A 25,021-nucleotide genomic window follows, 5' to 3' on the forward strand; every position below is an offset into this window, starting at 1 on the left:
GCAGATCTCGTCCAATCAGATGCTTCTTCATGAGCAGCATTTGATGACATTTGCTAGAGGGTGTAATGATTTGTATATGGCAAAACCGTTACAGGGTATTCTCTCAGTTCCAGAAGTGTATATTTGGAGAAAATTATTTAAGACATATTGAGATAGTTTGTAGGCAAAATTTCATAGGTAATTCCCTACTTCGTGGAATAATAAATGGCTGCTGGCAGACTCCTATTATCTTATCCCTCCCAAAATAGATCTTAATCTTCCAAAAATAGCTGTCTAATTTAACAGAACACTCTGATACATAACCACTGCATAACATTGTTAAGCTTATGGTGCACTGAGTCTTTGGGCACCGTCCTCCCCATATTCTGTGAAACACTTTTCAACTGGATTGGCCAAAAAATAGGGATCCCCCAGCACCAATTGATTAGCCCCTCTGCTACCATTGAGTTAGAGATAATGCAGAAATTCACATCTGTGTCATTTGTCCAAAGCTTTTCTACCTTAGTCTGCAGATGGGGGTGTGTATTCTCAAAAGAATGCTATTCATAATCACTACACGTGTTTTGCTGGTTATCCTGCTTAGAGTTGCCCCTTTAACGCACATCTTCCAAAAACACAAAAGCAGAGCAAATAACGGTATATATATTCTCAAAAAAAAATGACAAATGCTATAACTATATATTGGCACTGCCTTAAAATAGGGGTTCTGGTGCAAAGTAAACGCTGCCTTTTCTGAGAATTATAACATTATGTTCTAACTCCTCCTCTGTAGGCTGTCACTCAGACAGCCACTAGAGGCTTTTCCTGGTGTTTGTAGTCTTTATACTCGTACACTGCGTAAAGATAACAATCCTGCCTCAAAGAGATGCTTACTGGCACAGTGTGGGGATTGTTGCGCGTTTGCACTAGCCCCCTAGTACTTTCTTATGGCGAAGCATTGGATTGGCTGAAATTATCTGTAAGGATATTTCAGCCTCGGGAGGAATGGTGGCCGCAGAGAGACCTATGTGCTAGGGGGACTAAAGGTAAGTAACTCATTTATGGACATGATGGCACATGTTTTAGAGTGTTTCTTTAAATCTGGATACAAATATATATCTTCTTAAGTGGACACACAAAGTACCATAAGAACATAGTTACAGATGTCACAGGCCGTATAGGTTATACATGCAGACCTCACAGTGTCCTATTGCTTTTTTACTTGCCCAGCCAAGGCTACTACAGTGTCATTTAGGAAAAAACAAAGAGATGTCACAACTAATTTATCATCAACTGTATTTATTCAGTAGACTGGTGATTACAATGTAAATTCTTAGTAAATAACTCCCTACGTCTCATTTATCAAATAAATCACGTAATGTATATGTTTTTAATCCTGTTTTCTTTAAAAAAAAAAAAAGTAATTTACTGAAATCTGAGCAATTCTTTGTGTTTACAGAGAGACGTGTTTGTTACTTTCTGCAATGGCAATGAGTGATTCACTGGCCGTGGAACATTACCTGGAGATGGAGGAGGAAGACTTTATGGCAGGGGGGGATTTGGGAGAGGGTTTTGGAAGAAAGCCAGGAGGTCTCTACGAAGCACCTGGGGAACAAGCGGAGCAGACTTTTAAACTGAGAAAAGGATCTGATATTCGGGGCCATTACCACATACTTAAGAAGGGAGATGATGCTGTTACATCAAATTATCAACTTGTAAAAAATCGTGCTTCAGAAGAAAGGGGTGTCGTTAAAAATGGGACAGAAGGCGGATACAGCAGGTGCAGACAAAATAGCATGGGTAAGATGCCATATTTACTATGATGCCAAAGTTAGCTTATCATTCAGACAGATTCTTATTCGCAGGTTGAAGTTAGCTTCTTATTTGGTCACCTTTTTCAGTAATAGAAGTACATTTCTTACTTATCCTGCTTGATTTAAAACAATTTTCATATTCAAGCCACATTTCACATTACATTTCCGACATAATAATAAATAGTGAAAACCATAAACAGAGTAATAAATGTTATTAGTTACACAAATTAAGTTGACTCAATCAAAGTGAGTCTTGTAAAGTAGTAAACGGAATCCTCCTCAATACCATCTAAATAACATTTTGAATCCATCTTGTACATGTTGACATTGAGTTCCCTATATCGGACACCCCTCTTCGTCATACAAGAACATTTCACCTGCGCTGATACCGGAGAAACTGACGGAAGCCGAGCACAGAGAGATGGACACAGGTTTCTTCAGGAAGGAAGAGATTCTTTATTCGGTTCACCGATCGGGACTCAGAGGGACTAGTGTCACCAAAATACAACAAGTTCTGAGCCCCGGACAATAGTGCAGGCTCCTTATATAGGCACATAACTCCTCCCATATTAAGCTCCACCCGCACATTCTCTTAACCAATCAATACAAATAAGAATTAACTTCCTGCTTGACCGCATGGCTTGTCCAGCATTGTGGAGGAGGGGAATACTACATCCTGTATTCTCGCACATGCTCCGTACACTACTGATCGTATCTTGCCTCGTGCAACCAACCGACCGATACGTCAGCATATGCACGTACACATGCCACGTGGTAATCTCGGCCTACTAAATTTATTTTTACCGAGATTCCACCACAGCGCCAAACCAAATTTCATGTCAAAAACTGGAAACAAAGTGGCACCATCAACTCTGAATAAGTAACCAAGGTTTTCCTATATGAAACCCATCATGGCTCACCCAAAATTCAATTTATTTCAATACACTGGGCAACCCTCTATGTCATCCAACAACATTTAATCTGAGCTACACCAAGTTAGGTATCAAAAGATGGCACCAACGTGGCCTCTACATTTCTGTAACTAATAAAATGTTTTTATTGTTTCTATTATTTATTATGATATCAGAAATGTGTAGACATATAGCTTGAATATGAATGTTGTTTTAATCGAGTTATATTTACACTACAGAGTTCATGATATTTACATAAGTTTTGAATGAATAAAATTCATGTTTGAATAAGAAGATAGATGAATAAGACTTCAGCCTGCGAGGAAGAAGCTCACCACGAAGCTGGCCAAATCAAAAGCTAACTTCAGCATAATATATCTGTTCTTAAATTCAAAATAAACCAGATAATGTGGTCTGTATTATAGATTTATTTATTTGCTCTGCATCCATTGCCATCATTTTTGTTGTAGTCAACAAACTCTGCCCATGGGAGGAAGCATAAGGCCACTTTTCTTGGCTTTTCTCCATGGCAGCATATATCAATGTGTAGCTCTCCCCTCTTAGCCCATAGGACAGAAAATTAGCTGTAAATTACGTGCATAGTGCTTTCCCTCCCTTTCATGCCTCGTCTATGTTCCAAAGTTTGCAACCAAACTAAAAATTAAAACCTATAGGATGGAATGAAAATAAATGAGAGGGAAGCTATGTGCTGCCATGGACAATAACCAAGGACAGGTCATTTTGGTAAATATGAAAAAAACACTTTCCATATTCCTGGTTAACCAAGGCAAGATAGAAACCTAAACATCTGAATGGGAACAAAACAGAAAAAAAGACAAATTCTCATAAATCTGCTGCAAAGTAGAAAATGGTGTACATTATCCCGCATGAACCCTTTGACTATTTTTGCGGAATTCTACTTCTTCCGAAACTTGAGCATGCCATCAGTAATGGGTTCTGAATGTGTAACATAACGATGAATTCCCTGCTCTCTACACGCTGTTTGCTGATACATTTGCCACAGATGTCCAGGAGGCCGATACTGTCTTGGTGGAAAGAGATTTTATTCCAGAGTCACCCAATGTGTTTACAGTGGTGGCTGGTGACATTTTAAGTTGGTGGGGCACCAGACTGGACACGTAGGTTTGACTAAACATTTGTAATCCTGAATAGTAATATGTCTATATAGCTCTATTGCCTCCAAAATATGAGGACGATTCAATATATAGGGAATAAACCATATAGACAGGTTCCTATTAATGAGTTAAATCTGTTGGCCAGTGTGTGGCTAGATTCAAATTACAAAGTGTAATACAGAACTTAGCTACACAATGTTTGTTAAAGTATTCATTTTAAAAATGACTTCTAAAAATAATTTTACAGTAAAATGCTAGATAGAATTTCTCTATCTGAGTTATAAAATATTCTACTGAAGAGATTCCTCAGGAGAAAATTGTATAATGAAAACAATTTACAGGTGCTCCTCACTTACCGACCGGGTTCCGCTCTTGCGATCCTGTTGTTAAACGATTTGGTTGGTAAGTGAGGAGTTGAGGGATTCCCTGCTCTGGTGCGCTTGAAATTTCCCCGAACATAGACGAACGCAGCAGAGCAGGGAATCCCTCTAATCCCCACAACGGCTTGCACTTACCCCCATGCTAGAGAACTGGTCGTAAGTGCGAGCCTTCGTAAAACAGGTAGGTCGTAAAATGAGGACCACCTGTAATAAAATAAATAAGTAGCCTGTCCAGTGGAAAGGCTCTGCCGTGACAGGCACTTACTGTACGGTGTCTGCTTGAATATTGGGGGGCGGGGGGAGCCATGTGGCAGCCGCTGCTATTAGTGAGGTGCTTGCCTCTATGATATTTTTTTATTCGAACTTTACTTATATTTCTTTTTTACACAGCTAGATGAAAAAACGCAGACAATGACAAAAATGTAAAAAAAAGAAGGGAAGGGGAGAGAGAGCACACTGGCAGGATTGGAGTCTTTGTGCCGCACTGGCCATGCTCGGCCCCAACTAATGGCAGCAGGCACGGGTGTAACGTGATTTTTTAGCTTTGCGAGCTGTTTTAGATTTACCTCCCATGCAAAACAATGCATGCATATTTTCATTTAAGGTATATCTTCCAAATGGTGCTTTAAAAAAAAAAAAAAAAATCCTATTTGGGCAGTGCAGTGTCCCTTTAATGAATTGTGTTATGTAATAAAGTGGCAAAGAGCAAATATTGTATTTAGAATGTATAGTGAACAACATCTGGAATGCTAAGGCTGAGTGAGTACCCCTGGCAGAGGCAATAGGAGGTGGTGGTCTTTCCAACAAGGGCGTGTGTCGCTTTCATGCTTATCTCTTTTAATTGCAGGGATTCAAGGAACTTAGCAGCTAATTTATAAATGTAGGGAAAAATGCACAAACAAATCTTGTTCTGGGACCGTCTGTTAACTAATCCTGTCCTTGGTGTTAAATTACAGATGCGAGCTCTGAAATATCAAATGAAGATCTGCGGCAGCGCCTTCAAGAATTGACAGAGGTCAGTATTCTATCTCCTGCTTATAATTACATCAGTATTCCCATACATATTCCAATAACTGTCCTAGTGGGTATAAAGAATTACTGAATAGAGCATTATGAGGGCCTTTTATGGTCAGAAACATTCAAATGCAAATATTTCAGAAACAGATGTAATGTGTATGTTTATATGTATGTATGTAAAATTCAAGATCTTTGAACCTTGTTTGTGTATGTTTTTTTTTTTTTTAGTTTACTTTAATTTATTTTTATATATGTGGAAGCATTTATTATATCATAACTAAAACGATCACATTACTTTTCTTGCTTCATGTTGTTATTATTAAAAGAGTAATATTGGCCCCACAGCTGCTTAATGGCAATGTAGTGTTTATGGAGCTATTAGATTATAGTTCTGTACCCGGGCTGTTTATCGTATTGTTTCAAAACAGTTCGCTGAAAATTGGGAATGCCCAAGGTAATAGCCCCCATTCACCAGAGTTGCTACAGTTTAAGTTGCACGTCAGTATGTACAATATTAATTTCAAACATACTCTAGCGCCATTCATTGGCTGAGCACCGTAACTGAAATGACATGTAGTGGTTATGGTGCCTAAACAGTGTAATTAATTTTTAGTGCGCAAAAGGTAGATTCACTCCGATGTTTCAAATCTACATCTTGCATGATGCTTCCTCATTCTAAAGGCTAGCAGAGCATCACAGGACTTGTAGTACTACACAATGTGGGAATCTACCTTTTGGACATCCAAGCTTTAGTCCTTCTTCTTGTCAATGTCCTTCGTGACAGGTTGTCTGTCCTTCTGAGCAGTCCCCATCCATTATAGAAAGCCGTTCTGCCACATTGTGCTGGTTACATCTCTGTAAAGTTCCAACCGGGTGCATTAGCAGCTGTAATCTCTTACCATTTCGCAATATCTTAATATACAAAAGCTGCATCCTCATATAAATTATGTTACTTGTCGTGATTCTGCTTTGCTGAGTAGCACTTTCTTGTATTATTGATTGATTCATGCTTTTCAATGGATATAATGACTAAGCTGCCCTTGGTTAGTTAAATGTCCTTGCATATTTCTGACTTGTCCATTTAATGGACTGTCTGTATTGGTCTGTTTGCTGCACTCTGTAGAGTCTATATACTAAACAGTGAATTGTGGAGGCTTGAAAATTCACCGTTCAGTCTCCCTGTTTTCATTCTCTTTGAGGTTTTGTTACGCTCAGTTGCTCGAAGGACCTGTTATACTGTACGTCTGACTGTTCCTGTATATGTTTTGTTTTTTTGTTTTTATCCCCAAGTTCCTTCTTTCTACACTCTAAGAAGAGGATTGTAGTATTCATGACATATATTGTTGCAAAACTATCCAAGGAGTTTAACTATCTTGTTATATAACAAACTTCAGAAATCTGAAACCAGACAAATTTAAATGGTTGTCTAGGTAAATTTTGATCCAATTAAAGAAAAGCTTGAAAAAAGTTTAAAAGTTGTTCACATTTTCAGCTACCCTTCGACGCACTTCTTAGGGGGTCTACTTAGATCCCCAGACACACCTACTGCCACACCACGATGAGATATCTCATTCTCGAGGGCTGCACCGTTCCTGTGGAACTCACTTCCCTCCTCCGTTAGATACTCACCCAGTCTCCACTCCTTCAAAAAAATCACTAAAAACCCACTTCTTCATAAAAGCGTATCAATTAAACTGTTAATAGCTCCTGACTGATTCCTCTCTTGCAACTGTCACTAGTCTAATACCATCCTTGCCTTTTGTGTCACTTTACCCCACTCCCTCTAGCATGTAAGCTTATTGAGCAGGGCCCTCAACCCCTCTGTTCTTTTGTGTCCAACTCTGGTTACAACTACATGTCTGTTCGTCCACCCATTATAAAGCGCTGAGGAATTTGTTGGCGCTATATATATAATAACATAATAACATAACATTTTCATCTTTGGTGACAGATCTTATCCCATAATTGTCCATCAGGAGATTATGGGATAAATAGTTTATACCCAAAGAATACCATACTGTATTATTTAAATATATTTGTTTAATGACAGTAAACATCCCTTATGATCAATTACTGTATATTTGACCAACTTTTAGCACCTCGATTTATTTCTGGTTACTGATTTTATTTAATGCTGGCATGTCCCAGGTCCCAGGTTGATCCTAATTTAAAATTTAAGCTCATGCTATTAGTATTGAGGTCCAGCACCCCAATGTCAAGAAATACACTGCAATTAACACTGATTAATTAGCATTTATATTGCTGACAGCTAATTGCAGTCTCCATAGATTGTTAATAATAAACACCATGTCCATTGTAATTCATTCAGCCTTATTGTATCTATTCCCTGTCATTTAAGGAGGTTGATCTTTTAAGGATTGAGCTAGAGGCCTCTCAGCGACAACTAGATGGGAAGGATGAAGCTCTGAAGATCTTGCAGAGTATGGTGAGTGCCCTTGTGAGATACGTGTTTGACTTTAAAATTGTAAATTAGTCTGATACCTTGTGCTGGAAACATGCTGTACCTGTGTAGCCCTTTATGGCTACATTTTATTTTGTGAGATATTAATCATTGAATTCTAATGTTATCATTTCCTGTTTTGTTGGGTTTTTTTGTTTTTTTGTGCAAGGAGAGGAAAGCTATGAATTTTCTTCATGTTACAATATTTCTGAATCCTATTGAGTGTTCTAAATATTCCCCTCTCCTTCCTGAAATCTTATATTATACAAATGACCTCAGCCCGTACTGCATTGCATCATGGGCGTAATCCCAACCTTTATGTAATCACAACATATATACCCTGTCTGCTGCCTTGATTAATGCCTTCGAGAGCTACTTGTTCCTGAGTTCCTACAGAAGAAAATGGGATCAAACTAAAGATTACGAAGTGTTTCTCATAGGAACGTTATAAGGAGTCTTGGAAATCTAGACAAATTATCTTATTATTGAGTACACTCAATTCTATGTCAACGTTCATTGTTACACAAATGAAATATCATTAGATTGAATCTTCAGATGTTCTCAGTAATCTCAATATACACACTATGGGCTGATCCCAGGCCATAATAAAGAACTGGAGAAGGTTACGTTTGTTTCTGTTGGTAAAATGATGCTGATATTTACATCCACACACCGTACATCTGACCTCTAAATAGCGTAAGGTGAATAATTTAATGTTTCAGTTTTTTTGCCATTTCTAATTTTTAACAGAAAATTCAGCTTGCCAAGAGGAAAATATCTATTTACGTTATTTTTTTAAACTGATTTCTGCAATACATTTTCCAGGCAACTGTACCACTTTAATTTCTCAGTTTAAATCAGTCCCTGTCCTTTAAAACATGAAACAGCTGTGTATGCTGTTAGAATTATAGTTATCATAGCACTAACGATATTGGTATTGTATTTGTATATGTCCGTTTATACTCAGGAAGGTGTTAAAGTATTTAAGTATTGGATACGGAACCGTTAGAATTTGCTTATTAAGATTGTTCTCTTATTTCTAGGCCATGTATGACAAAGCGACTAGCCACACAAAAGTTATGCTTCAAAAAGCAGAGGAGCAGCGGAGAGCTTTAGAAAAGGTATGATCTAGCAATCTCTCTGTATTATCTCTGTTAGAACTAGTCTTCTCTGCATCGGAACAATTTCAGAATGACCTGTCTTGTGTCCATCTCAGAATTAGCCAGCTCTCGGTTTTCCGTCAGAGTTCTCTGGCTGTGCATTCTATTTGTCTCTCTGAGCTAATATAACACATAAACCGTGTGAATCTTGCTCTGCTATTATGTAACTTGATGAATGCAGTGCTTTGCAGTCGTGTTATATAATACACTTTTCCTGATTAATATTGTTAATGGTCTGCGTGTTCTGCAGAGAATCATGTTTCATGTTTCAGTCACTTGCCAGATGGCAAAACAAAGATAAAACATAAATGTAATTGAAAATGACGTTTTAAGTGGGTTTTACTTGATTTAACGGCTATTTACTTTTTTCTTGTTAAATATTTTTTTTTCCGTAATAATCTGGAACTGAGAGTTCCATCTGTCGGACAGACTATTGTGGGGCTGTCTGACAGCTGCAAATGTAAGCCACACAGAGCTGCAAGTGGGTTTAAGGTACCATCAGATTTGCAATACGCAAAGTAGTTATGGTCCTTAGAGTAGTGACTGTTAAACGTGGTAACCTAAAAGTGTATTTATAAATAAATCCTTGTAGTAGTTTCACTTCAGTCTGTTCTAATATACATATAGTATCTAATATTTATGTATAGTGTCCTACCATTCCATTGGTGTCCATAGTGATTGCAGCACAAGTGGTCGTTACACATAAGTCCTATTCTGTGCTTGCGATGATATGAAAATATAATCATAACCATCAGATCTGGCAAAGTGTTGCACATGCCATGGTTTCTGTCTCAGTACTGGCCAAACTGGATTTGTTTGATTTATGGTTAATGGATACTGAAAGTAAACACCAATTGTGAGACCGTGTGAAACATCTGTTGGTGTACAATGAGAGGAACTGAAAAAGCTATCAGCTCTGCCCAGCAAATACACGCCATCAATAATAGAATCTACTTTAAACGTGGTCTGTTTACAAACGCTTTGTGTTCTACCGCAGGAAATCAACGTGCTGCAGTGGGAAATTGAGTTTGATCAAGTCAGACTTAAAAACGTAGAAGAGACGTGGAAGGAAAAGTACGACCGGTAAGTATAGAGCTTTGTTCTAGATTAAAAACTTCATTGATATTGATATGCTGTAGTTTTAAATGTTAATTTTTCTGCAAAAAAAAAAGTTTTACTGCACCATAAGCCCCCTACAATACTGTATATTTAAAATAAATAAATAAAAAGCTATCAGACATTTACAAAAAGCAGCAAGAATACAATGTTTTCTTCCAATGGAGGGTGCAAAGTTAACCAGCAAGGTATCCGGAAGACAAAAAGGGTCCAGCACTCCAATCTATTGGGTAAAAGCACACAATACGACCAATGGTTTCACCCTCACAGGGGTCTTTAAGTGTGTGAATTCATAGTGAATGAGTGACACGAGATGTGAGATAAGGTTTGTTATCCACACCAGCCATTTTGTTGAGATGTAATACTTATTATATACAATTTGAATTGCTTGTTTATTTTTTCTTTGCTTTTTTTATACGCTTAGATTATATTGTGAAAATGTAGCACTTAAAGAATCCCTCGAACTACGGACCAGCGAAATGAAGGCTCTTAAGTCTGAAAATGCAAGTAAGCGTAAAATCTTCGTAATGTGAATTTATAGAAGAGTATCAAGTCATGGGGCCGTGCATTTTCGGCATGAATGTTGCCATTTTTTTGCTAAATAATTTCTGGATATGCTTTTAGATTCTTTTGAATTATCTTTCAGGTCACGCTGAAATGTTGTCTAGTCTTTGGCATATTTTAACACGCTAATGTTTTTTTTATGACTTTTTCCCTAGTTGTTGGTCAGCAGTGCCAGGAACTTCTCGCAATGCTCGATGTCAAGGAACAGAAAATGTTCCAAGATAATGTGTCTCTTGATAAAAGCAGCTTCACGGATATAACAGCTCTTGAGGTAAGATGTTAAACTCTTTAAGTTACGTGTGTTCTATTTATTTGTTTTGTAACTTTTTTTTTTTTTTTTTTTTGGAATATGTTTATAAGGGTTGCAAAAAAGCGTAGGCAGACATTTTATGAATTGGTAAAAATAGCATATGGTTGCCTGCGCAGAGGTGTATAAGTCAGAATAAACAAGCAATAAAGTAAATTGGATGTACATAGACTTTGCGAGATTTGATATATCAAGGGCATTCAACAGGCGTATTAACGCATTATGCAGGCTTTTTAGTCATCTGAGCAATGCCTATGTCTAACTATGCGTGTGATGGCGCTTTCCGCATAAGGCTATTATACGTAGTTAAGTAAACATGCAATTAAGTAAATTAAGTGTACATAAACTTAGCGAGATTTGTTTTTGCTTTAGATAAAACCTAAAAGTCTATAGCAACTGTACTTATAAAAGGGAAGCATAAATATGATTAAAAGTTGTGCACGTTATATGCAGGTGCAAAGTATAAGATGGTCAATGAGTGCATTACTTGCTTAAATGCGCGGCAAAGGGGATCGCATACATCTTATTAAGTCGCAGTTATGTTCAGGTCTGTGAGCGTTAAGCGGGCTCTTCTCAAGCCAGATGCGTGCGCTAGGTGCCTTGAGCGGAGCTTGGCTCATGATCACTGTGGGTGCGAGCGGCATGTGGCTGCTTGTCTCCCAGTGAAGCTATATATGGCAATATGGCATGTGTTATGGCAGAGTGTGTTGTATGTATGTGCCTTTTATCAAATACCCTGCGGCTAAGCAGGTGAATGCTACCAGCTGCGCAAAAACGATTTAGACTGGTTAATTGACAGCAATCTTCTAACACGTATTAGTAAAGCTAACAATAATCAATATGTTCTTAGTATGACAGCGTATAAAAAAGCAATAGCTGTAGATTAAACTGTGTTTTGCTCTTTAATAAGAGCAGTTGGCTGCGAACACATTATATGTAGTGCTTTTTTCCAGTATAGTTAAGTTGGCAGAACACCTTAAAATTGAGAACTTTGGTGTTTTTAGCGGTAACGGAGCTGGGCTGTCTTTAATATCAGGTCACAAAGAGCCGCTCCTTGCACAGCTACCTTGCAGTTCCTAGGTTGCCGAGTCTCTGTCCGTTCTCCCCGCCACAACCCCAGTCCATCTCCAGGGCCCTCTGTTGCCTTGTGGGCACTTGGGAGCAGGGGCTGTCCATATGACTCCCACACCTAGAGTCCACGGTCCCCCCTCTCCCTGCACCTCCCCAACACCACCCAAGACTCAGAGGAGAGTCTTGCACTGTCTCTCCCGGTTCCGGCCACTTCCTTGGAGCCGGCCCGCACCCCCCTCGGCCACTGGTCCGCCGGAGGGGCTGCGCAGGCCCGCCCCACAGGGCTCACGGCATCAGGGACATGGCCCTCTGGGGACCCCATATACCCAGGGGCTAGGGCTTCCACTCCTCCAGCAGGCGTGCAGTCATCACGGGGAATCCATCCAGCGCCCAAGTCCGTCCGGAGCGGCCTCCCTTAGTTAGTGCTCTCCACGCATGCTCCGCTTATGTTGCGGTGGTGTCTTTGAGGAGTACTCTTGTCAGTGATGTTGTAATCTCTTTGTGTGTTGGAGCCTCTTTGCTCCCAACCTGAGTGTCTCCCCGAGTGGGTGTTGCAGCCCCTTCCGCGGCCACAGCTAGTGTTGCTGGCTGGCTGATTTTCGTGCAGCCGGTGCCAGTGCAGGCGGTCGGCATCCGAACCACGCGGGGACTCCCGTTGCGCCCGTGCCTCCGCTGGTTCTCTGACTCGCGGCCTAGTGTAGTCCGGACCCGGCCCTCCCTGCTTGCCTGGCTTGCGGTGAACGTTGTGCGGTATCGGGGGTAAGCTGATGCCTTCCTCTGTTTGGATATGTCGGAAATTTGTAGTTTCAGGCGGCCTGGGGCAGCCCAATGCAGGAGCTCCTGTTAATGGCGTCTGGTTGGCCTGACTGCCCGGTCCCGCCCATGTTTTTTAACATTTTAATCTGACTCAAGATGTTACAGATCACATATGTTCCCTGCACTCTGTAGTTGTTTTGGTGGCAGAAGTGCCCTGGCACCCCCCAAGTTGCAAGTAGTGGAACCATGTAATGCAGTGGTCAAATTAGGAAGCTATCCTGGCTCTAAGCTTAAAGCGGCACTGTCATGCCGAATCCCGTTTTTTTTTTTAACCCCCCTCCCGCCTCCACTACATCCAATTGACCCCTTAGTCACCCCCAAATGCCCCTAAGCCCCCCAGATTACCTATTTTTAAATCTGTATTTTGTGCCCTGATCTTTATTCAGGGCGCCGCCATCTTTGTGTGGGTAGGTGAAGTCCCTGTGGGACACGTCATCTACCCACACTACACAGACTGTGAGATTCCCGCACATGCCCAGTGAAACACCTGGACATGCGAACGGGAATTTCATCTATTCATTCATTCATCAGACAGACGAATGAATGAATAGAAAAAATCAGATGAACAAACTAACACTGTGTATCAGTGTTCGTTTGTTCGTTCAGTTTATTACAAGGAGGGAGCTACCGGCGTGCAGCTCCCTCCTTGTAATATGTAAAGACAGAAGCGGTGGGGAGCTGTGCTCCCCACCACTTCATAAGCCCCCCAGATCCCCCCCTCACTCTATGGGGTCAATATGACCCCCATAATAGCACAAGGGAGATTAAAATCTCCCCAATGCCCCTACTCGCTATACCGCGAGTAGGGGCATGTCCACTAAACAGTGAGCAGCCTGTGGCTGCTCACTGCAAAAAAAAAAAATGCTGCTCTACTGTCCTCCCCCCTGGCCCCCACCCCTGCGCGGTGGGTGAGGGCACTAATAAAATAATAAGGGGGGGGGACCTACTGTCCTCCCCCCCGGCCCCCACCCCTGCGCGGTGGGTGGGGGCCCTAATAAAACAATAAGGGGGGGGACCTACTGTCCTCCCCCCGGCCCCCACCCCTGCGCGGTGGGTGGGGGCCCTAATAAAACAATAAGGGGGGGACCTACTGTCCTCCCCCCCGGCCCCCACCCCTGCGCGGTGGGTGGGGGCCCTAATAAAATAATAAGGGGGGGGGACCTACTGTCCTCCTCCCCTGGCCCCCACCCCTGCGCGGTGGGTGGGGGCCCTAATAAAATAATAAGGGGGGGGACCTACTGTCCTCCCCCCTGGCCCCCACGCCTGCGCGGTGGGTGGGGGCCCTAATAAAATAATAAGGGGGGGGGACCTACTGTCCTCCCCCCTGGCCCCCACCCCTGAGCGGTGGGTGGGGGCCCTAAATAAAGATAGGGGGGGGGACCTACTGTCCTCCCCCCCTGGCCCCCACCCCTGCGCGGTGGGTGGGGGCCCTAATAAAACAATAAGGGGGGGACCTACTGTCCTCCCCCCTGGCCCCCACCCCTGAGCGGTGGGTGGGGGCCCTAAATGACCCCCCCCCCCATCAAGGTGTCTAGGGGTCCCAAGCCCCTAGTCACCCCCCCCACCCCAAAACATTCTAACCCCTACCTACCCCCCTCACCCTAAAAATAGTGAGGGGGGAATAAAATAACTAACCTGTAAAAAAAAATTTAAACTTACCATTTGACGTCTTCTTTTTTTCTAAATTCTTCTTTCTTCAGCCCCCAAAAAGGCCAAATAAAAATCCATCATACCCGTCGCACTTTAAAAAAAAAAAAAAAAAAAAATGAATGGCCGGACTAACGTACAGAGATAGTAGAGAATGGTCAGAGACAAGCCGAGGTCGAGGGAACGAGAAGACAGGTAAGCGAGAGACAAGCCGGGTCAAAGGGTAACAGAGATAAGCAGGGTAGTACAACAAGCCGGGTCGGAACCAAAGAGATAACTAGGATACAAGAGCACTGAGTGACTAGACAGGCTAGAACCACGACAGGGCAATGAGCAAATGCGGGAAGCTCTATTAAATACCCTGGCTCTAGAGAGTAGTCACGCCTCTGACGGATCCTGATTAGTGTCTGGACAATTGACTGACAGGTCGGTCCGAATTGGCGTCATGACGTCGACTACTGAGCGTCGTGTTACAAAAGGAAGTGGATCCCTCGCGGCCGGTGTGTAAGTGACCGGGAGGACCGCGAGGAACGGAGGAAACAGCCCTTCTGGAAGGATCAACGTCTAAGTCTCTACCTTTCTCAGAGGTAGAGACTACAGGTACCCTGACAGTACCCCCCCTCTCAGAAACGCCCACCGGGCGGAAGGAACCGGGACGAGATGGAAATCGGGAGTGAAAAGCCCTGCGGAGGCGAGGAGCATGTACATCCTCCTGAGGTACCCAAGTCCTCTCTTCAGGACCATATCCCCTCCAGTCGACCAGATATTGTAGCCTCCCCCGGGAGAATCGGGAATCGATGATGGAGTTGATCTCGTACTCCTCCTGACCCGCCACCTGAACAGAACGAGGTGAGGAAACCGTAGAAGAAAATCTGTTGCAAATTAGCGGTTTCAGCAAGGAAACATGAAAGGAGTTAGGGATGCGTAAGGCAGGTGGAAGAGCTAGGCGATACGCAACCGGGTTAATACGAGTCAGAACCCTGTAAGGGCCAATGTAACGAGGAGCGAATTTCATAGAGGGAACCTTTAAACGAATGCTCTTAGTACTCAGCCATACCCTATCCCCAGGAACAAAAACTGGAGCCGCCCTTCTGTGCTTATCTGCGTGTTTCTTGAACAACATGGAATTATGTAGACGAATTTGACGAGTCTGATCCCACAACTTCTTCAGATTGGCGACATGAACATCAACCGACGGTACTCCTTGGGAAGAAGAGACCGAAGGAAGAATGGAAGGATGAAAGCCATAATTCATGAAAAAGGGGCTAGAACGAGTAGAATCACAAACGAGATTATTGTGTGCGAACTCCGCCCAAGGAATCAAACCGACCCAATCGTCCTGGTGTTCGGAAACAAAACAACGCAAATATTGTTCAATCTTTTGATTGGTACGTTCAGCAGCTCCGTTAGACTGAGGGTGATAGACAGAAGAAAAGTTCAATTTGATGCCTAGTTGAGAACAGAAGGATCTCCAGAAACGTGAGACAAATTGAGAACCTCTATCAGAAACAATTTCGGAAGGTATCCCATGTAAGCGAAAAATCTCTCTCCCGAATATCTCCGCCAATTCAGGAGAAGTCGGAAGTTTAGGTAACGGCACGAAATGAGCCATCTTAGTAAATCTATCCACCACCGTGAGAATAACAGTCCGTCTTTTAGAAACAGGCAAATCCACAATAAAGTCCATAGCCAAACAGGACCATGGTTTCTCTGGAATGTCCAAGGGGTGTAATAGACCACATGGAGACGTATGAGGTTGTTTAGTCTTGGTACAGATTTCACATGCTCCGATAAACTCCTTAATATCCTTCCGTAAAGAAGGCCACCAGAAATCCTTAGAGATCAAGGAATATGTCTTGCGAATGCCAGGATGACCAGCCACCTTACTCTCGTGGAAACACTGTAAGAGCTCCAGTTGGAGTTCAGGAGGGACGAAGTTTCTTCCTTCAGGCGTCTGTCTAGGTGCCAGATGTTGTGACTTCATGATCTGGGCAAGCAACGGAGAATGGATTTTGAGACTTGTGTCAGCGATAATATTGCACTTAGGTACTATAGAGGACAAAACCGGCTCAGATAAAGCAGAAGGTTCATATTGGCGAGATAAGGCATCGGCTTTAGAATTCTTCGAACCAGGTCTATAAGTGAGAACGTAATTGAAATGAGTAAGAAATAGAGACCAACGAGCTTGCCTGGAAGACAATCGCTTGGCCTCTCCAATATAGGACAAGTTCTTGTGGTCCGTTAAAATAGTAACAGGATGTAAGGTCCCTTCCAATAAATGTCTCCATTCCTTTAAAGCCCTGATAACAGCTAGTAGTTCTCTGTCACCAATGTCATATCTGCTCTCAGAACCAGATAATTTTTTAGAAAAAAATCCACATGGATGTAATGGTTTATCCACACCTAACCTTTGAGATAGGATAGCACCTATACCTGTCTCTGAGGCGTCTACCTCAAGTAGGAAAGGCAGAGTAGTATCAGGGTGAACTAAAATTGGTGCAGAAGCAAAAAGTTCTTTGAGAGTTTTAAATGCAAGAAGAGCTTCAGTAGACCAATTCTTAGTGTCAGCCCCCTGTTTGGTCATATTGGTGATAGGCGCAATAATAGAAGAGTATCCCTTAATGAAGCGCCTATAATAATTGGAGAATCCAATAAATCTCTGAATGGCCTTGAGACCCTTGGGTAAAGGCCAGTCTAAAATGGACTGGAGTTTATCCGGATCCATCTTAAATCCCTCCCCAGAGATCACATAACCAAGAAAGTTTATCTGGGATTGATCAAAGCTACATTTTTCCAATTTGCAGTACAAGCCATGTTGAAGAAGTTTGCGCAAAACCCTTCTGACTTGTTCGTGGTGAGTCTCAATCTCTCTAGAATGTATAAGTATATCATCCAGGTATACAATAACACAGTCATGTTGAAATTCCCTAAGAACTTCATTGATCAGATCCTGAAATACAGCCGGTGCATTACATAACCCAAAAGGCATTACTGTATATTCATAGTGACCATATCGAGTATTGAACGCCGTCATCCACTCATGTCCCTGCTGGATTCTCACCAAGTTATATGCCCCTCTGAGATCTAACTTGCTGAAAATTTTGGAACCCTTTAAACGAACAAAGAGTTCGGTAATCAAAGGAATAGGATAAGCATTTCTAATGGTTATCTTGTTCAAACCTCGGTAATCAATGCAAGGTCTCAGTGTACCATCCTTCTTTTTAACAAAAAAAAACCCAGCCCCGGCAGGGGAGGAGGATCTCCTAATGAATCCCTTGTCTAGGTTCTCATGAATATACTCCTCTAGAACTAAGTTCTCTTTAGTAGACAAAGGGTATACATGACCCCTGGGAGGCATGGTACCAGGAAGTAGATTAATCTTGCAATCAAAGGACCTGTGTGGGGGTAAAGTATCGGCATTCTTTTTATCAAATACCGCCTTTAAATCCAGGTACCGAGGCGGTATTTGTATCTCTGTAGAGTCAGTAGAATTAGTCGATGTGTTAGCTAAGTAAAGGGGAGAGACCTTCCGTAAACACCTCTCTTGACAACTCTGACCCCATGAGACTATCTCCCCTAATTCCCAATCAATAATAGGGTTATGTTTCTTTAACCAAGAATACCCCAGGACTATGGGAACAGAAGGAGAGGAAATAAGCAATAAAGATATGTCTTCCTCGTGTAAGATACCAACAGTTAAGTTAACAGGGATGGTCTCACGGAAAATAACAGGCTCAACTAAAGGTCTACCATCTATGGCCTCAACGGCCAAGGGTGTCTCCCTTAACTGGGATGGGATAGCGTGTTTGGCAACAAAAACTTGGTCGATAAAGCTCTCAGCAGCTCCGGAATCGATCAATGCCATAGTTTTTAGTACTCCCTTATCCCAAGTTAAAGAAACGGGTAGCAGAAGCCTGTGATCTTTATAATTATGAGTAGAGGACAAAATAGAAACACCCAAGGCCTGTCCTCTAGAGAAACTTAGGTGCGAGCGTTTCCCGAGCGATTAGGACAATTTAGGCGTAAGTGGCCTCTGACTCCACAGTACATACATAGCCCCTCCCTTCTCCTGTACTGTCTCTCCTCTTCTGAGAGGTGAGTGTTGCCTATCTGCATAGGTTCTGGAAAACATAAGGTTTGGTTTCAGGATTTTGAAATGAGGGAGCTAGTTTAAAGGAAGGTCTACGGGTCCTATCTCGAGTGTTCTGCCTCTCTCTTAAGCGTTCATCAATGCGAGAAATAAAAGAAATTAAATCCTCCAAATTCTCAGGAAGTTCTCTAGTAGCGACCTCGTCAAGGATTACATCTGATAACCCGTTCAAAAATACATCTATATAAGCCTGTTCATTCCACTTAACTTCTGCCGCCAAAGACCTGAACTCTAGTGCATAATCCACAAGTGTTCGATTCTCCTGTCTAAGGCGCAACAGTAATCTAGCTGCATTGACTTTTTTACCAGGAGGGTGAAAAGTTCTTCTAAAAGCAGCTACAAAGGCATTATAATTATATACTAACGGATTATCATTCTCCCATAATGGATTGGCCCATCTCAGAGCTTTCTCAACGAGTAATGTAATAATAAATCCAACCTTCGCCCTATCTGTAGGATAGGAGCGGGGTTGTAATTCGAAGTGGATGCTGATCTGGTTTAAAAAACCACGACACTTCTCAGGGGAACCACCATAACGTACTGGTGGGGTAATACGGGAAGAGGCATCTACAGTAGCTACCTCTAGACCTGAACTTACAGGGGAAATAGAAGTAGTACGTGTCTCCTCTGGTGGGTTATTAGCACGAGACAATAACGCCTGTAGTGCTAGGGCCATCTGGTCCATTCTGTGTTCCATGGCGTCAAACCTAGGATCGGAAGAACCAAGCTGACTGTTTGTACCTGCAGGATCCATTGGCCCTGTCGTAATGTCAGGATCGGGACAGGGATCCAACACGCAGAGTACAAACAGTAGACAGATACGTATACCGGACCTTAGAATGGCCGGACTAACGTACAGAGATAGTAGAGAATGGTCAGAGACAAGCCGAGGTCGAGGGAACGAGAAGACAGGTAAGCGAGATACAAGCCGGGTCAAAGGGTAACAGAGATAAGCAGGGTAGTACAACAAGCCGGGTCGGAACCAAAGAGATAACTAGGATACAAGAGCACTGAGTGACTAGACAGGCTAGAACCACGACAGGGCAATGAGCAAATGCGGGAAGCTCTATTAAATACCCTGGCTCTAGAGAGTAGTCACGCCTCTGACGGATCCTGATTAGTGTCTGGACAATTGACTGACAGGTCGGTCCGAATTGGCGTCATGACGTCGACTACTGAGCGTCGTGTTACAAAAGGAAGTGGATCCCTCGCGGCCGGTGTGTAAGTGACCGGGAGGACCGCGAGGAACGGAGTAAACAGCCCTTCTGGAAGGATAAACGTCTAAGTCTCTACCTCTCTCAGAGGTAGAGACTACAGGTACCCTGACAGATTGGATGGCTTGAAATACATCCAATCACAGTGCTCTGTGTCATTTTACAAGCGTGGGAAAGTTCTTTGGATTTTTCCCACGCTTGTAAAATGACACAGAGCACTGTGATTGAATGGCTTGAAAACCATCCAATCACAGTGATCTGTCATTTTACACAGCGTGGGAAAGTTATTTTGAATTTTCCTTTTCCCACGCTGTGTAAAATGACACAGAGCACTCTGGTTGGCTTAAACCAACCAATCAGTGTGTTCTAAGCCTAATTGCAGGGCGGGGCAAGGCTATATAAGCCTTGACCCGCCCTGCGGAGCTCAGTACGCGGCGTGCCCTCCATGGCTGAACATGGATTAATTATTTTTTTGCGCTCGTTTTTTTTTTTTTTTTTTTTTAAAGTGCGACGGGTATGATGGATTTTTGTTTGGCTTTTTTGGGGGCTGAAGAAAGAAGAATTTAGAAAAAAGAAGACGTCAAATGGTAAGTTTAATTTTTTTTTTTTTACAGGTTAGTTATTTTATTCCCCCCTCACTATTTTTAGGGGGAGGGGGGTAGGTAGGGGATAGAATGTTTTGGGTGGGGGGGGGGGGGGGTGACTAGGGGCTTGGGACCCCTAGTCAGCTTGATGGGGGGGGGGGGGTCATTTAGGGCCCCCACCCACCGCGCAGGGGTGGGGGCCAGGGGGGGAGGACAGTAGGTCCCCCCCCTTATTATTTTATTAGGGCCCCCACCCACAGCGCAGGGGTGGGGGCCAGGGGGGGAGGACAGTAGGTCCCCCCTCCCTTATTATTTTATTAGGGCCCCCACCCACCGCACAGGGGTGGGGGCCAGGGGGGGAGGACAGTAGGTCCCCCCCCTTATTATTTTATTAGGGCCCCCACCCACAGCGCAGGGGTGGGGGCCAGAGGGGGAGGACAGTAGGTCCCCCCCCTTATTATTTTATTAGGGCCCCCACCCACCGTGCAGGGGTGGGGGCCAGGGGGGGAGGACAGTAGGTCCCCCCCCCCTTATTATTTTATTAGGGCCCCCACCCACAGTGCAGGGGTGGGGGCCAGGGGGTAGGACAGTAGGTCCCCCCCCCCCCTTATTATTTTATTAGGCCCCCCACCCACCGCGCAGGGGTGGGGGCCAGGGGGGGAGGACAGTAGGTCCCCCCCCCTTATTATTTTATTAGGGCCCCCACCCACCACGCAGGGGTGGGGGCCGGGGGGGGAGGACAGTAGGTGTCCCCCCCCCTTATTATTTTATTAGGGCCCCCACCCACCGCGCAGGGGTGGGGGCCAGGGGGGGAGGACAGTAGGTCCCCCCCCTTATTATTTTATTAGGGCCCCCACCCACAGCGCAGGGGTGGGGGCCAGGGGGGGAGGACAGTAGGTTCCCCCCCCCCTTATTATTTTATTAGGGCCCCCACCCACCGCGCAGGGGTGGGGGCCAGGGGGGGAGGACAGTAGGTCCCCCCCCCTTATTATTTTATTAGGGCCCCCACCCACCACGCAGGGGTGGGGGCCGGGGGGGAGGACAGTAGGTGTCCGTCCCCCCCTTATTGTTTTATTAGGGCCCCCACCCTAATGCTTACTAGACATGCCCCTACTCGCGGTTTAGCGAGTAGGGGCATATTATTTACTAATACTAAGTAATCTTTACTGTGTATTAGTACATTTGGCTGAAAGACCAATTCAGGTCTTTCAGCCTTTTAGTAGATAGCTCCCTGATACCGTGGGAATTAGGGAGTTATCTACTAAGCGGCTGCAAGATGCAGCCACAGCAATGAATAGAATCGGAGTTTCATTCATTAGAATGAAATTCCGATACGAACAAAGTACCGAATTGCATCCTAACACCAATGGAGAAACTCTTCTCATTCTGTTAGGATGCAATTCGGCAGTTTTGCCGGCGTTCTGTCTAAGTGACAGGACTTTCGGCAATACTGACAGGAAGTATTGTGGGAACAGGGAGGAAAGCTAGGGATCATGGGAAAATTGCTCTGACCAGCGGAAATGAAGCACACTTTGCTCCTCCGCTGGTCAGAGCTGGTCAAGCGGAGGAATCCTCCATAAGGCAAAGAGTCCCTACTTTGTCTTATAATTTTAAAGAAAACTAAAGAAGACTGGAAGAAAAGAATAACAGATCCCGAGAGAGGGGGAGAAGAGGAAGAGATTGAGGAAAGGTAAGTTCGGGATGACAGTGCCGCTTTAATTGACGGGGATGGTCCTAAATCTATTCATAAAGGTGCCGATCTTTCTTGAGAACACCACTTTTATGAATTGGGACATTATAGGCATGTAGTTAACCCTAAAAAAAAGGACTTAAATGAGTGTCCATTTTAAATTTAATGATATCATTTATATATATCATAACTAAAACTGACATGCTGTAGAAATTAAATTATTATAATAATAATAATAGCAGAAAATACTCTGAATGAGATTTTATTAAGGAAACATCAGATACAGTACATTTGAAAGTTGAAAATGTAAAGTGCTATATGTCAGCAATACTATTATAGTAAATTGTAATAATATTATAGTAAATTGTTAAAAGCTGTCCCTCCCCACACCTCTTTTTCCCACCGTGCTTCCTGTACTGCAACTGTGTCATCTAAAAATATAAATAAAACTTCACCGTAAAAATGTTTACCACCCTACTTTTCCCATACACGAAATACATCTTTCCCTTACCTCTTGTGTCATTTCACCCAACTTCCCTTAAATTATAAGCTTGTTTGAGCAGGGGTCTCAGCAGCACCTTCTGTTTCTGTACATCCAACATGTCTTGTTACTTGTAACTACGTATTTGGTGGTCCGCTTATTGTACAGAATTGCAGAATATGTTAGGTGTATATATATATAATACTACATAATGTAACGGAGAACAATACAGATGTACTGCTACTGCACATATAATATAGTCTTCTAATTAATCTTGTCTCCAAATTTTACTTTTATACAAAACAAAATTGGTGAACTACTGAGCAGTCATAAACAGGTCAATATAGTGTGTGAGCGTGTGCGCTCATGTATTGTGTGTGTGTTTGTGTGTGTGTACAATAAGACAAGATAGGGAAACCCATGTGGATAGAAGAGAAATTAAAGTGGCTAGTGGCTTCCTATGCAGACTAAATTCCTTATTGTGATATTTGGCATGCCTGCAGTGTGCTTCATCTCTGAGCATCTGAAAACCAATTGTATTCGTATTGTTCTGCATGTGGTACATCTTTGATTCTTTGTATCTGGAGAAGCAGATGATGTTACTACAGAACAGGCTCGCATTCTTAGGTTAGACAATCCCTTAGGCAATTTGTTTTGGGCCCAATTCCCTCTGTCCTTCTTTACGTTCTGAGTGTCCCTGTTTTTATAGGACCTCAGAATGCGTGGTATGTTTTCATCTCTATTAAACTCACAGTAGTAAATCTTTCAACGATAGGAAGAGCCCCTGGGAACCCCTCCATTTACATCACTATAGGAAACTTACTTCAGTAGTGGGGAAAGTAATGGAAACCATGTAAAAGGATAGGATTGTTGAACATCTAAAAACACATGGATTTCAAGATCAGAGACGACATGGGTTTACTTCAGGGAGATCGTGCCAAACTAATCTTATAGATTTTTTTGATTGGGTAACTAAAATAATAGAACAGGGTGGTGCAGTAGACATTGCTTACTTAGATTTCAGTAAGGCTTTTTACACTGTTGCACATACAGGGAGTGCAGAATTATTAGGCAAATGAGTATTTTGACCACATCATCCTCTTTATGCATGTTGTCTTACTCCAAGCTGTATAGGCTCGAAAGCCTACTACCAATTAAGCATATTAGGTGATGTGCATCTCTGTAATGAGAAGGGGTGTGGTCTAATGACATCAACACCCTATATCAGGTGTGCATAATTACCTATCTTTCCTTTGGCAAAATGGGTCAAAAGAAGGACTTGACAGGCTCAGAAAAGTCAAAAATAGTGAGATATCTTGCAGAGGGATGCAGCACTCTTAAAATTGCAAAGCTTCTGAAGCGTGATCATCGAACAATCAAGCGTTTCATTCAAAATAGTCAACAGGGTCGCAAGAAGCGTGTGGAGAAACCAAGGCGCAAAATAACTGCCCATGAACTGAGAAAAGTCAAGCGTGCAGCTGCCAAGATGCCACTTGCCACCAGTTTGGCCATATTTCAGAGCTGCAACATCACTGGAGTGCCCAAAAGCACAAGGTGTGCAATACTCAGAGACATGGCCAAGGTAAGAAAGGCTGAAAGACGACCACCACTGAACAAGACACACAAGCTGAAACGTCAAGACTGGGCCAAGAAATATCTCAAGACTGATTTTTCTAAGGTTTTATGGACTGATGAAATGAGAGTGAGTCTTGATGGGCCAGATGGATGGATTGGTAAAGGGCAGAGAGCTCCAGTCCGACTCAGAAGCCAGCAAGGTGGAGGTGGAGTACTGGTTTGGGCTGGTATCATCAAAGATGAGCTTGTGGGGCCTTTTCGGGTTGAGGATGGAGTCAAGCTCAACTCCCAGTCCTACTGCCAGTTTCTGGAAGACACCTTCTTCAAGCAGTGGTACAGGAAGAAGTCTGCATCCTTCAAGAAAAACATGATTTTCATGCAGGACAATGCTCCATCACACGCGTCCAAGTACTCCACAGCGTGGCTGGCAAGAAAGGGTATAAAAGAAGAAAATCTAATGACATGGCCTCCTTGTTCACCTGATCTGAACCCCATTGAGAACCTGTGGTCCATCATCAAATGTGAGATTTACAAGGAGGGAAAACAGTACACCTCTCTGAACAGTGTCTGGGAGGCTGTGGTTGCTGCTGCACGCAATGTTGATGGTGAACAGATCAAAACACTGACAGAATCCATGGATGGCAGGCTTTTGAGTGTCCTTGCAAAGAAAGGTGGCTATATTGGTCACTGATTTGTTTTTGTTATGTTTTTGAATGTCAGAAATGTATATTTGTGAATGTTGAGATGTTATATTGGTTTCACTGGTAAAAATAAATAATTGATATGGGTATATATTTGTTTTTTGTTAAGTTGCCTAATAATTATGCACAGTAATAGTAACCTGCACACACAGATATCCCCCTAAAATAGCTATAACTAAAAACAAACTAAATACTACTTCCAAAAATATTCAGCTTTGATATTAATGAGTTTTTTGGGTTCATTGAG

General features: G+C 42.9%; 1 protein-coding gene across 1 annotated transcript in view; it reads left to right on the forward strand.

Moving 5' to 3' along the window:
* The window catches only part of CCDC125 (coiled-coil domain containing 125), a 35,249-nt gene that overhangs the window by 2,959 nt on the left and 7,269 nt on the right, over positions 1 to 25,021 (forward strand). The window contains exons 2-8 of the mRNA XM_063456770.1: positions 1,439 to 1,779; positions 5,177 to 5,235; positions 7,597 to 7,683; positions 8,742 to 8,819; positions 9,856 to 9,941; positions 10,399 to 10,481; positions 10,694 to 10,809. Coding sequence (XP_063312840.1) covers positions 1,464 to 1,779; positions 5,177 to 5,235; positions 7,597 to 7,683; positions 8,742 to 8,819; positions 9,856 to 9,941; positions 10,399 to 10,481; positions 10,694 to 10,809 — 825 coding nt within the window. The 5' untranslated portion in view covers positions 1,439 to 1,463. The remainder of the gene's footprint in view (positions 1 to 1,438; positions 1,780 to 5,176; positions 5,236 to 7,596; positions 7,684 to 8,741; positions 8,820 to 9,855; positions 9,942 to 10,398; positions 10,482 to 10,693; positions 10,810 to 25,021) is intronic.

This window comes from Pelobates fuscus, chromosome 5 (genome assembly GCF_036172605.1).
Source record: "Pelobates fuscus isolate aPelFus1 chromosome 5, aPelFus1.pri, whole genome shotgun sequence".
NCBI classification, from domain to species: domain Eukaryota; kingdom Metazoa; phylum Chordata; class Amphibia; order Anura; family Pelobatidae; genus Pelobates; species Pelobates fuscus.